General features: G+C 46.8%; 1 protein-coding gene across 1 annotated transcript in view; it reads left to right on the plus strand.

The window, feature by feature from the left end:
- Positions 1–15000, plus strand: part of iffo1b (intermediate filament family orphan 1b) — a gene marked incomplete at its 3' end in the record, with an annotated part of 26738 nt that overhangs the window by 6575 nt on the left and 5163 nt on the right. Inside the window, exons 4-10 of the mRNA XM_084444615.1 lie at positions 1865–2005; positions 2456–2643; positions 2864–2990; positions 5331–5423; positions 5744–5915; positions 14357–14425; positions 14574–14702. Coding sequence (XP_084300741.1) covers positions 1865–2005; positions 2456–2643; positions 2864–2990; positions 5331–5423; positions 5744–5915; positions 14357–14425; positions 14574–14702 — 919 coding nt within the window. The remainder of the gene's footprint in view (positions 1–1864; positions 2006–2455; positions 2644–2863; positions 2991–5330; positions 5424–5743; positions 5916–14356; positions 14426–14573; positions 14703–15000) is intronic.

Below are 15000 nucleotides of genomic sequence, written 5' to 3' on the forward strand. Positions count from 1 at the left end.
CCCTATAGACAGCACCTACAGTCTACAGTCTCCCTATAGACAGCACATACAGTCTACAATATCCCTATAGACAGCACATACAGTCTACAGTCTACAGTCTCCCTATAGACAGCACATACAGTCTACAGTCTCCCTATAGACAGCACATACAGTCTACAGTCTCCCTATAGACAGCACCTACAGTCTACAGTCTCCCTATAGACAGCACATACAGTCTACAGTCTCCCTATAGACAGACACTCATATAAACAGCATACACCCCTATAGACAGCACATACACTCATATTAACACCATGCACCCCCTACATATACTCATATTAACACCATACACCCCCTACATACACTCATATTAACACCATACACCCCCTATATACACTCATATTAACACCATACACCCCCTACATATACTCGTATTAACACCATACACCCCCTACATACACTCATATTAACACCATACACCCCCTACATACACTCATATTAACACCATACACCCCCTACATACACTCATATTAACACCATACACCCCCTACATACACTCATATTAACACCATACACCCCCTACATACACTCATATTAACACTCATATTAACACCATACACCCCTATAGACACAACATACACACATATAAACAGCATACACCCCTACTAGAGATGTGCGGATGGAGTTTGAGCACCCTCATCAATCATCCACCCGCCACCCACCCGACGAAATTATCTTCTAAAATTTAGAGACCCGCCCCCAACCCGCCAAACATCAAGTTACTGTATTTACATTTAAATGATGTCCAGCCGTTCGTGCTCATTCACTTTTCATATAGGCACATTTTCTTGACTTGGTCGACGAAGTGGTCGAGGGTATTTGAGTGAGCTGCTGGCAGGTCTCACGCTTTCTCACAGTTGTTATAATATAATATATATAATTATAGTAGTTATTAAATACGAATATAACTGACAAATTCACCCGCAATCCACCCGAAATTAATCACAATGTTGATAATAATTGGCCCACCCACCCGCGGATGTCACGGATATATCCACAATATTGGCATCTCTAGCCCCTCCATCTCTAACCCCTCCATCTTTAACCCCTCCATCTCTAACCCCTCCATCTCTAACCCCTCCATCTCTAACCCCTCCATCTCTAACCCCTCCATCTCTAACCCCTCCATCTCTAACCCCTCCATCTCTAACCCCTCCATCTCTAACCCCTCCATCTCTAACCCCTCAATCTCTAACCCCTCCATCTCTAACCCCTCCATCTCTAACCCCTCCATCTCTAACCCCTCCATCTTTAACCCCTCCATCTCTAACCCCTCCATCTCTAACCCCTCCATCTCTAGCCCCTCCATCTCTTACCCCTCCATCTCTAACCCCTCCATCTCTTACCCCTCCATCTCTAACCCCTCCATCTCTTACCCCTCCATCTCTAGCCCCTCCATCTCTAACCCCTCCATCTCTAGCCCCTCCATCTTTAACCCCTCCATCTCTAACCCCTCCATCTCTTACCCCTCCATCTCTAACCCCTCCATCTCTTACCCCTCCATCTCTAACCCCTCCATCTCTTACCCCTCCATCTCTAGCCCCTCCATCTCTAGCCCCTCCATCTCTAACCCCTCCATCTCTAACCCCTCCATCTCTAACCCCTCCATCTCTAACCCCTCCATCTCTAACCCCTCCATCTCTAGCCCCTCCATACTGTGTAGTCCATGCTCATATCCCTCAGTACACTACCCTTACACACTGATAACCCCACAGGAGGTGCATAGTCAGTATACTCACATCCCTCTAGTATTCATACTGTATACTCATCTGTCCACTAGCAGCTCGCTGACTATCCCACCCCCCTGCCCCCCCCCCGGCTGCAGAACCTGTCAGACCTGGACAGTAAGATCCAGGAGAAGGCCATGAAGGTGGACATGGACATCTGCAGGAGGATCGACATCACGGCGCGGCTGTGTGACGTGGCCCAGCAGAGGAACTGTGAGGACGTCATTCAGATGTACCAGGTACGCACGCACACACACACATGCACACACACACACACACGCACACACACACACACATGCGCGCACACACACACACACACACATGTACACGCACGCACACACATACACACACACACACGCACACACGCACACACACACGCACACACACACGCACACACACGCACACACACACACACACACACACGCATCACAAACACAACCAGGTACGCACACACATCACAATCACAAACGGTTTATTGCCAGGTATGGTTTTCACAGACTAGGAATTTGCTTAGGGCTGTTGGCGCAGGGACAAGACAGGACAGTGCAAAATACTGCGCACACACTCAACACGCACACACATGCACGCACACACTCACGCACACACACACACATACGCACGCACACACACACACACACACACACACACACACACACGTGACTGTGTGAGTCTCGTTGCCAAACCCTCAGGTGCCCAACTCGCAGTCCGCCATTAACTGTCGCCCCTGGAAACAAGCTCAGCTGTCAGTCAACAGTAGTGAGGGCGATGACCCAATCAGCACCTCAGAGAGCGACGGAGGCGCGCCCAAGGAGGAGGGGCTGTGTGGCTCGTCAGCCAATCAGATCAATGAGGAGATGCAAAGAATGCTGAACCACCTGTGAGTAGCTGTGTGGGTGTGGTGGGGTGTGGTGTGTGTGTGTGGGTGTGGTGGGGTGTGGTGTGTGTGTGTGTGTGTGTGGGTGTGTGTCTATATATATGTCCTGTAGTGCATAATTGTATGTAACATGCAGTGTGATGGGTGTGCTTCTTAACTAAAGTGTGTGTGTGTGCGTGTGTGTGCGGGCACGTGCGCGTGTGTGTGTGTGTGTGTGTTGCAGGCGGGAGTGTGAGTTTGAGGACGACTGTGACAGCCTGGCCTGGGAGGAGACCGAAGAGACTCTGCTGCTCTGGGAGGACTTCCCAGGATGCACCCTGCCTCCTGAACCCCCTCGCCAGGCGGGAGAGGTAGGGACCAGGCTATATCCCATCATGCACTTGTGGTCGAAGTTTCATTTTTTCCTTTAAATTAATCGCATTCTGTACAACATTTCTACACTGTTACAGCCTTATGACATTTTACCAAGCAAAGGGAATTCCAGGATGTTAACTAGAGAGTTAATTACCACGTCTTTGACTCCTGAACAATGACCAGAACCACAATGTTCTCCTTGTAGTCTGAGCATTTCAAGTTCAGTTGTGTTAGGAATACAATGACGTGCTTGTGCTCTGGCTCTCTCTGCCTCAAAAGACTCGCCTTCCCAAAACCAACAGAGACATACAACAAAGTGCATTACAGTACATACAACAAATGTGCATGGATACATCAGCGGTTCACCAGCCGGACTGCCTGTTGAAAGGCAGAAGCAGGTGGCGTGTGATTGGATGAAGCAGGTGGCGTGTGATTGGATGAAGCAGGTGGTCTGTGATTGGTTGAAGCAGGTGGCGTGTGATTGGATGAAGCAGGTGGCATGTGATTGGATGAAGCAGGTGGCGTGTGATTGGATGAAGCAGGTGGCGTGTGATTGGATGAAGCAGGTGGCGTGTGATTGGATGCTCCGGTAGCAGACTTAGTACTGCAGCTCGTAGAGAGTCACATGATACGGGGGCATGTTGGTTGTAACCAAGTTGTATGGGAGTTCAGCAGTAATAGCTGAACTTTCAGCACTTTGAGATTGAAAAGTGCTTTATAAATAAAATTATTTTTTATTTATTGCTCAGTTCAAAGAAGTTGATAACACCTCTTCAGGGCAGGAAGGCAGGAAGTATCTTGGTTTGGGGTGCTGGCTGGCTGAGGATGAGATGGGTGTAGAGTGAACACCAGCTCCACAGGGGTTGACTCCTATCTACCAGATGGCCTTGTCTTTGTGTGTTGAAACTGCTCAACGATTGGTTAAAATATATTTTATGATGCTTCCATTGGCTAAATGACTGTTTAGGGGTGTACAGTATCTCAAGACAATATAAAACCTGTTTTGTGTTTAAACTGTGCTTCTAGGAAACTGACTGAGACTTTGTTGTGATGAGGATGTGGAGGTTGATCTCTCTTCTGAGAAGGTGTTCAGCTACTCGTCACAGTCATGGAAGTGAAAAAATAGCGCCGCTCCTATGACATCAAAATGTGAGAGCTGAGGCTCAAGTCATACTTTATTAAAGGCCTTCGTCAGAGCATTCGGCCGAAATGCGTCAGCAGCACTTTAACATAGGCGCTATTTTTCCACTTTGGGAAATTCTTTTCATGACTTTGTCGTCATGCTTGGAACATTTTCGTCACTGACGGTGATAGAATTCAAACTAGTTTTCCACGGGACACTGATTGCTGAGGTGGCTCTTTTTTTTTCCCACAATATTTTTATTGAGAAACAGAGGCATTGACGTTGCAACTGGGACAAATACATTCATTCATTTTCAAATTGTTTTTCCTTTACTTTGCTGAGGTGGGTCTTGATTAGCTCAGCCGCTATGGGAGTTCACCAGCTGCTGTTTATTCTCTTATAAGATTTTAAAACCATTTCTAGTATTATTGATTCTATTTTCTAGGAACTATTGAGGTGAATAGTAGGCTACAGGCTGTCACGGTCTACCCTAAGGCTGACATAAGAACCACACACACACGGTAAATATCTTAACTGAGCCTGTCTTTAAAATAAGTACAAATAGATGCACACACACACACACAACCTGATTTAGATAAGATGTAGTAGATATTGGTCTTCATTTTACCGACGCTGTATTTAAAGGTGAATTAGTTGTCCAGTCAGGAGGAGCAGGCCAGAGATAGACACTCACACTGTCCCCTCACTGGATGGAATGAAAATGCATTACTCAGCGTAATTTGATTAGACAAATAGTCAGCCTTGTTCTACCTACGCTGTGTGTCAGTGTGTATTCAGGGGGTGCTGTGTTGACCGTACAACCATGTTCTATTCAGAGGGTGCTGTGTTGACCATACAGCCATGTTCTATTCAGGGGGTGCTGTGTTGACCGTACAACCATGTTCTGCTTACGCATGTCTATTATTGCACCATGATTCAGCTCTCTGGGGTCCCTCTGCCCAAATCCAACACAAGTGGCATATGTCATATTTCCAACCAGCTGTAACCAATACTCACACACACAGACAAGATGGAGCTATAACATCCTCACATATTTGTTATTTATTTTTTAAAACTGTATTTCTTTCTCACACACACACACACACACACACGCACACACACACACACACACACACGCACACTCTCTCTCTCTCTCTCTCTCTCTCACATACACTCACTCACTCTCACACCCATTCTCTCTATCTTTGTCCAGCCAGAGGAGTGTTTGGAGAAGGTGATTGAGGACACGGAGTGTCTGTTCAAATCCAGAGAGAAGGAATACCAGGACACTATCGGCCAGATAGAGGTGAGACCGAGTGTGTGTGTGTGTGTGTGCGTGTGTGTGTGCGCGTGCATGCGTGTGTGTGTGTGTGTGTGTACATGTGTGCATGTGCGTGTGTGCATGTGCGTGTGTGTGTTTGCGTGCGTGCGTGTGTGTGTGTGCATGCATGTGTGTGTGTGCGTGTGTATGTGTGCGCGTGTGTGTGTGTGCGCGCGCGAGCGTGTGTGTGTGCGCGCGAGCGAGCGTGTGTGTGTGCATGCATGCATGCGTGTGTGTGTGTGTGTGTGCGCGCGCGAGCGTGTGCATGCGTGTGTGTGTGTCTGACGCTGTGCTAACCCCCCCAGCTGGAGCTGGCCACAGCGAAGAGTGACATGAACCGCCACCTGCATGAGTACATGGAGATGTGCTCCATGAAGAGAGGGCTGGACGTGCAGATGGAGACCTGCAGGAGGCTGATCACCCAGAGCGGAGACAGGTGCTCCTCTTATCCACAGACGGGCCCCTGGGCACAGACACGTAAAGGGCCCCCGCACCCGTTTCATTTATCACATTTTTGAATTTGCCCAATGAGACGGCATCCAATTTGCAGATGATTTGAGAAAACTCACAATAAAAGCAGCTTTACTCAGCTCAGTTTTGACTCGAGGGACCTCAACTTGCTTTTTGGATTTTTCCCTAAAAGAGTTAAAGGGCCCATATTGCATGGAGTACTCACCCCCTCTAAAGTCCTATAAACACTCAAACTACAGGTATCATGACTTCTTTCTTGTGACGTCCTCAAAGTGAATATTTAGGGTATTGCTTCAGTTTTTCAGCAGGATTTTTGAGTCTCTGTTATTGAATAAACAAGCACGCTCAGCAAGATTTGAAAATAACGGCTCAGCACACATTACAGGATCTTATCGTGCCTGAGGGAGCAACGAACCACTGGTCTCGCCGTCTCACTTGTAAAGTCGGGACGTAATAATCTTAAATATCAAACTTCTGGTCTGCGAGCCGATCGAGAGGTATAAGATTGGATCTGTAAACCCCTCACATTACAAGATAATCTGGCCCGATCATCGGCCCCGACCAACGCTCCAGACCAGATTTCTCCTCCGATTGTCGGGAGGGGTGAATCGGGGATAAATCGGCCCAAAAATCCTGTAGTCTGAGCCCGGCATAAGCCTTTTGACTATGAGACAAGAAATGCAAAGGGCCCCCTGAGCTCTTGGGCCCCTGGGCCCAGTAGGCCCGTTCAGTAATATGTCTTTGCTCTTATTGCTCAACACCGGCTACGTTCAGAGCGTTTGCCCTGACGCGTTCATCACTCTACTGTTGACTCAACGCTGCCAGGCACAAACCTTTTATGTTCAAAGTGACCGGTTTTCACAATGTTGAAAAGAACATCATCATTTCTTTCTTTTTGAACATAAATGTACATATGATGAACTGTTGAGAATATATTTACTTGGCCCCAGGGCTGAGCTGTATAGAGGTAGTGAAGGGTAGTCCCAGCTTTCAGTTGATGTAAAAAAAAAAAAAAAATTTTTTTTTTAAATCACCAAATAGGTATACCATCACCAAAGGGATACAAGATTTCTGTTGGACAGCAATGTGACATGTTTCTCAATCTCTCTCTCTCTCTCTTCCTCTCTCTCTCTCTCTCTCTTCCTCTCTCTCTCTCTCTCTCCCTCTCTCTCTCTACCTCTCTCTCTCTCTCTCCCCCCCCCCCCCCCCCTCAGTAAGTGTCCGTGTCCAGGGCAAGGGGCTGGTGAGCAGAGAGACCCTGCAGAGAAGGAGAAGACAGAAGCCCCTCCCCCTGCCTCCGGCTCCCCCAGATCATGACCCCGCCCTCCCGACCCCGCCCTCTCGACCCCGCCCTCCCTCCACCGTCACGTGACCTTTGCTCCATCCTGCTACAGTACCACTCCACCTCTGAGGTCACGTGACCTTCGCTCCTGAGCCCTGTTCCCATAGCAACGCAGTGTTTACAAGGCGCACTAGATACATCACCCTCTTCCTCTTCACGCTCTCCACGGCAACAGGGCAGGGTCTTTTTTTTTGTGTGCACAATGCATGGCGGATGTGTAGATCTACAGCAAAGTCTAGTGACCTCTTTAGGACAGAGGTATAACTGCAGGGGCCCTGGGTCAACCTGCTCCTGAAACTGCTGTGGAAATGTTAGGGTACGAGCGCATGGAGAGCAGCTTGTCTTAGTGAGAGCTCTCCTATCGCATTATCATAAACTCAACAGGAACACACAGAAACATATTGGTCTCAGGCTCACATGCTACATGACATTGTGTCTTTTTGTTGTCAGGGCTTTCTTTAGGACTCAGGGGCCAGTTGGATCAAACGCAGACTATAATAATAGCAGCTGGGTTGGAGGATTGGAGTTGTAAAACACAGGTTGATGCAACCAGTTTGAGGGGAGGACATTGTGTATTCAAGTTGGATTGTGTCTGGCCCGTCATCTAGGGAATCATTTACTAGTCTATTAGGGTTTAGGGTCACATTCAAATCATTGTTTAAATCTGAGTTCTTTGCACCAGGCAGATTCCTCCGATGATGAGGCAAAAACTAGACACAGTATTTAAGCACAGTCTGTATTTAAGCACAGTCTGTATTGTATCATAATAACGTAAGCAATCCAAGAATATATCACATCATATCAAACTCATCATTATACCAAAACATCTGCACAGCATTCGCTGAAAACAAACGAAGAAGAAGAAATAAAAAGAGCAAGAAATGGGAGCCTTGAGAGACACAGTCCTCGTCATCACACAACCTTAAGACTAATTTATGCTTCTTGAAAAGTGTCGCTTGACAAAAAAATAAGTGTCGCTCGACATGTAGCATTTATGCTTCGGGCGAAACTTCGTGTCGTCTCTATGGCATCAATCAGCCGTGCGCTTGTCATTCTGTTGTGCGTTTGTTGTCATTCTGAGAGAAGCGGCTTTCTGAGGGAAAGAGTTTAATCTGAGGTAAAGAGGTTGTTCAGAGAGCGGTTTTCATTGTGGTTTGTTTTCATTCTGATGGGGAAAGATGGCTGTACCGGTGCACCGGAATTCCTCCCACGAATTCCGCAGTACTTGGGCATCTCTGTGAAGGGGAATGGATGAATTGTATCTAGATGGGGATATCTCCTCACAAGCTGGGAGAGACGTTCTTCTACGGAAGGAACCATGACAGCCTAACGTCAAATGACAGACAAAACTAAAACAAGGCTGTGGAACAAGCATATCCATGGCAACGCACGAGCCTTCTATCCAGCTATCCAATCACACTTGAGCGACGATATGTGACGGAGTCAGCATTAGAAAAAACCGTTGGTGCGCGACAGCCCTGACGAAGTGTCGAGCGACGAGGCATAAATCAGGCCTTACTGTGTGTCAGCTGTGTTTTTCTGCTTCTGAGGCTGCATTTCAAAGTGAACACCCACTTCCCTCACACTAGGCTGTTAAACACACCTAAAGGGAACTATTATGGTTGCATAAAGATAAAAACGTTACTACCCGAAAGGAATAGCCCCTCATCATGGATCCCTTCAGAAGATTCAGAGAGCATTAGTTGTACAGTTGAACAGGTATTAACCTAAATGGAATGGTAAAAGTGGGTACCTTCTGAATTCCAACACAGTTGCTAACTACCACAACTAAATGTTACAGATGGTGCTTGAACCCATATTGCAAGGTAACTACAATATCAGCTCATGACCCGTTCACCATATAATGGATGGTCTGACATGAGGTAAACGGCGGACTGCAAAGTGATTTATAATCACGGTCAGTAAAGCCAGAGGGAAGGGAACATGGTTTTGGTTTGGAATGCAGCCGCAGCCTGTGTGTCTGCCCTCGGGGGCAGTGTGAATAGTGTAAATATGTACTTTCCTAAAGCGCTGGCGCCTTGTCCTCTGTGTGTCTCTCCGTCGGTGACGCAGGGCGGGGGATACATATGACTAAGGGACACGTCACCCAAGTGTTTAAAACAGGAGCTGGAAAGGTCAAGGTTCAACAGGAGCTGGAAAGGTCAAGGTTCGTTTAGTTTATTTCCTGTCCCGTAGGAAAGGTTTAGCCCGTACCAGGCCCACTCAGGAGGAGCAGGCCACGGATAGAGGCTGAGACAGAGGCCTCTGGATAGAGGCTGAGACAGAGGCCTCTGGATAGAGGCTGAGACAGAGGCCACAGATAGAGGCTGAGACAGAGGCCTCTGGATAGAGGCTGAGAGAGAGGCCTCTGGATAGAAGCTGAGACAGAGGCCACAGATAGAGGTTAAGACAGAGGCCTCTGGATAGAGGCTGAGACAGAGGCCTCTGGATAGAGGCTGAGACAGAGGCCACAGATAGACAGAGACAGAGGCCTCTGGATAGAGGCTGAGACAGAGGCCTAGAGGCTGAGGGAGAGGTCCTCTTGCTGCGCTGAGGCCCTTGAACAGACGAGCGGTCCGGACCGGTCAGCTCTGTGTGACCCGGTTCTGTCCGGTCTGGTGCTGAGGTCTCTTCACTCTGAAACGGACACAAACACACCCAGCAGAGTCAGGAAGACAAGATGGAGGAAACCACAGCCAATAGACGAGCTGGTCAACTATGGATGGATGGATGGAGGGAGGGAGGGATGGATGGATGGATGAACGGATGGATGGATGGAGGGAGGGATGGAGGGATGGATGGAAAGGTAAATAGACCGACGTAATACCGGTTTGAGTGCCAAACTGACTGATCATAAGCCGTCAGAATCACTGAAGAAAATATACAAACAAACTAAATACTGCTGCCGACAGCCATTTTACAAAATGGTGCTTGATGATATGAGTAAACCTACTTTTGAGCTTGTGAACGTTCGCACTTGTAAAGAAAGAGCAAAGCAAAGTGTATATCCAATATTTACAGCAGTAATACAAATATAAAAATGAAACTGAAGAATGTCAAGAATTATAGAATATAAAGTCCTCTTAGAGGTGAATAATGTAGTAATCTGCTCAGTATATATTTATTTCACGGTTAATCTCAGTTACATCAAAACCTTAAAATACCAAAATGCTTTACTTTGATATTTTTTTATTTTATTTTTACCTCAGTTAATGTGAATATTCACAGATTATACCACATTACACTGGATGTCACTGCAGTCAACATAGAAACAACTCCAAATATAAATATAATATAATTGATCTGAAATTAAACCATGTTTTGTCTATCAATCAATCAATCAAAGCTTTATTTGTATAGCGCATTTCATACCCAGAGGCAACACAATGCGCTTTACAGAGAACAAGGGAGGTGGGCATACGACCCACCCCTACATATTCCAGAGGGAAGCAAAAAACAGTATCACCCGGGGCCAGAAAAGTGAGCTGTAAAAATTCTTCCCTGACCCCTCTCAACGAGGCGATCGAGCAAGCTCCTGGAGTATGTTTGTCTACCGGCTAAGAACATTTATAAAGCAATAAATAACATTAAATTAAATTTTCAGAGTAAGGTTAGTTAGTCTAGTCTAGTTAGTGTCTAGTTTATTTTCCCTCTGTTTTGTAAAGAAGGTTCAGTAGTTGAATCAGATGGATTGTTCTGTATGTTGCTGCTGCTCACACCTGAATTGTGTAAAAGCCTTTTATCAGAGGCTATGAGAGCCATAGGTTTGGATTGATTGATGACATAATGATATGCATGTGCAGAGCTGGGTGTCGGCTAGGTCATCCCGGCTTTTTAGCTTGAACTGGAGATCTTAGAGAGACGAGTAGGAGGAAAGGTGTCAGATATATTATCCTCTTTTCGTGTCCGGTCTGCGTGTGCATGTGTCAGCGTGTCTGTACTGAGTGTGCTCTAATGTCCCTGGTTTTTAAAAAGAGTTTTACTGCTTCACCTACAACATGAAGAAGTGGATAGTTGTGAGAGCCACACGCTGTATTTGACCTGCGGCGTTCCCGCTGACCCCTGGGTCTGTCCTTCACGACTGAAACTTACTGTCCCACACAGCGGGGTCACACAGCAGAGTCACACAACCACTGACGTGATTTTGACCTGTAATAACCGCCTTAAAAGACTGTATATATATGTAAATCTAACATGTACATTAATTGCTCCACAACTCAATCCTTCTCTTTCTTCATGAGTGTATGTGAGTGAAGTAAAGTCCTTTTAAAAACAACACCAATGTGTATATATATATATATAAAAAAAAGATTTAAAAAAAAAAAAGAACAACCCTAAAATGCAAAAGCTTTAACACAATGACCGTATGATTGCTATGAAATTGTATGCTAAGTCATTAAAGGAAATAGCTCTGGTTATACTGTATGTTTAAAGACTGCCATGCAAGGAGGTCTACAGTCACACACTAAAGGTACAAGGAAGGGTGCTCTAGGATGTAGACTATAGACTGAGAAGGATGGAGTGTCCATCCGATGTTTACCTGCCCATATTTATAGTACTTCCTCATCTGTATACCTGTTGTTCCAAAAAGAGCCAATTGACAGAGAACAACGGTTTTTAAAGAGGTTAAATTGTGTTTCGTGCAAAACTGCAAATGGCAGGTGTAACTACAGGCACCTGACGTTTCCAACCATCAGTTAGCGTGTTGTGTGTGATGTCACAGGAAGTGGGGGGATTTTTGGTGCGTGACTGGACCAGACCTTAAAGATGTGTTTAACCTGTGTGTCAGACTGGGTTTCGCTGCAGCTTCGCCGCTGAGCTCTGTATTCTGAGGGATGAGATGAAGAATAAAAAGAAACAGTTGAGCAATAAGACTGTTTACGTTTCTATTTTTAAAACTCTGTTATTCACTTCTTACAGCACGAGTGGAAAGTGATGAGGCCAGAGAGAAAGAGAGAGAGAGACATTAGTCACTTGTGATAGTGTTGCTCCCTGCTAGTCAGTCAGTCTTACCTGTAAACACCATCCATCACCACAACACACCACAGACCAGCGGCAGCCATGTGGGCGTCGGTGACAGGAAGATGTCACAGGTAAGGAAACCGTGACACGGACGATGGGTAGAGTGGAGAAAGAGAGAGAGGCAAAGAGACACACCTTCAGGAACGGACGAGGGTGAGAATTAAAGAAAGAGAAAAAGAAGACGCTTGACTTTTTGTGTGAGCCCTGTAGTACAAAAGGTAAGACAAGTTTGTTTGTAAAATGTACGTTTGATGTATAACACCAGTACGTTACATCCAGCACTGCTCTCCTGTTGGCCTCAGTGAACCAGTGAAACTGCACACTCCAACCTGTTTGTCCTCGCTGGTATCTTCTGTGTTTGTAAATGCGCGCTAAAAGTCCATTTCAAATGTCTAATAGCGAGTCTGTCATTCATCTAGACTCATAATTAACATGTAAATGAAACCCGGGTTCTAGAATGTCGGTGGTGCTTTGGCTGGTAGCTCTGCTGCTCTCTGCACACCCAGCTCTCTCATCTCCTCTGGTAATGTTGATTTGTTTATTATTTACAATATTTGTTTATTATTTACAGTATTTGTTTATTGTTTGCGGTATTTCACTTCTGCCTTCAAGTCTTTACCAACCCAAAACTGTTTACCTCTGTTTACAACGTTCTGACAGGGCTAGTTAGTCTGGTGATGACAGGGCTAGTTAGTCTGGTGATGACAGGGCTAGTTAGTCTGGTGATGACAGGGCTAGTTAGTCTGGTGATGACGGGGCTAGTTAGTCTGGTGATGACAGGGCTAGTTAGTCTGGTGATGACAGGGCTAGTTAGTCTGGTCATGACAGGTCTAGTTAGTCTGGTGATGACAGGGCTAGTTAGTCTTGTGATGACAGGGCTAGTTAGTCTGGTGATGACAGGGCTAGTTAGTCTGGTCATGACAGGTCTAGTTAGTCTGGTCATGACAGGTCTAGTTAGTCTGGTGATGACAGGGCTAGTTAGTCTGGTGATGACAGGGCTAATTAGTCTGGTGATGACAGGGCTAGTTAGTCTGGTGATGACAGGGCTAGTTAGTCTGGTGATGACAGGGCTAGTTAGTCTGGTGATGACAGGGCTAGTTAGTCTGGTGATGACAGGGCTAGTTAGTCTGGTGATGACAGGGCTAGTTAGTCTGGTGATGGTTGTAACGCCCGGGCTGTGTTTGTTTTGTCAGACTGGGCAGGCCGACTGCGTGGACAGAAAAGGGGGACGGTGTTCCATGTGTCCAGCAGGTAAAACGCACACCTGGCCTGCTTGATGGAGCTCATCTCCTACTTCCCTTCCACCTGTGCTCAGCTTCACACCTCTCTTCAGACACACACTATCTTGTTATTCCATCTGAACTTCTTCACTTGTTTACGGTGTGAAGATGAGTCCCTGAGTCTTTGTTTCTCACGCACACGTCTGGGTAGTGAAGAGCGCGTAGCGTGCATGGCTGTCTGTTCTTTGACCACATCCTTCATTAGTATGCACCCTGGGCCTCCAGCGTAGCGCGCTCTGCTCTACCTCTCAGTTCTGCTCTCACTTCCTGTGTGAACGCTACACCGGACCGGCTGCTAAAGCAAGAAGCCCCATACATGTGTGTGTGTGCGTGTGTGCGTGTGTGTGTGTGTGTGTGTGTGTAGGTGCGAGTGTGAGTGTGTGTGTGTGCGTGCATGTGCGTTGTGCATTGTCACACTATCAAAGCAGATGAGTAAATGGTAAATGGACTGCACTTATACATTTTCCACCTTAGCGGCACTCAAAGCGCTTTACAATGGCCTCTCATTCACCCATTCACACACACACTCACACACCAATAGAGCCAGCTGCCATGCAAGGTGCTAACCTGCTCATTGGGAGCAATTTTGGGTTAGGTGTCTTGCTCAAGGACACTTCGACATGTGGACAGTCGGAGCTGGGATTCGAACCACTGACCCTTCGATCATTGAACGACCCACTCTACCAACTGAGCTACAGCCGCCCCCTAAATGTCAATCTTATGCTGTTTTTTCCCCATCACCTCCCTCTCTCTCTCAGGTACGTTTCGGTCTAACTGTGCAAACGAGTGCTCTCCATGTCCAGACGGGTACTACAAAGTAGGCTGGAGCTGTGACATCAGGTGTAAGGACTGCTCCAGAGACTGCAGACCAGGTAGAGAACAGAGAACCACACCGCCTCTCCTCCGTGTGTGTGAGATCGTTATCGTGTTCGCTGTGTGTGACGTAGGGGTCTTATTGTCAGAGTCAGAGCGGAGACTGTTGCTACAGTACGGTAACACCCCCTGTGGTGTCGTCCTCAGAGCTGAGCTTGGTGGTGGAGGCGGAGTGCTCCCGCGAGGCCAACATCAGATGTCGCTGTGAGACCGGGTTCAGCTGCTCACGCACGGACCCAAACACAGGAATCTGTAACGAGTGTTCCAGGAACCCAGGTACTGTGCGTGTGTGAGTGTGTAAGTGTGTGTGTGTATGTGTGTATGTGTGTGTGTGTGTGTGCGTGTGTGTGTGTTTATCTTTGTATGAAAGAGTTTCTGATCTATGAAAGAGTTGTTTTTATGAAAGAGTCTCTTTGGCGTGCTAACATGTTGAATCTTGTTTTCTTTCTGTCAGGTTCTTTTTTGGGAAATCCCCCTGAAGAAACCACCTCTTCCTCTGCATCCTGCCACCATCCCAAGTGAGCCGTCCCCCTCTCTAGCTGAACAATAGACTTGAGCTCCGTCGGACAGACCG

This window comes from Borostomias antarcticus, assembly GCF_949987555.1.
Source record: "Borostomias antarcticus genome assembly, chromosome: 10".
NCBI lineage: Eukaryota > Metazoa > Chordata > Actinopteri > Stomiiformes > Stomiidae > Borostomias > Borostomias antarcticus.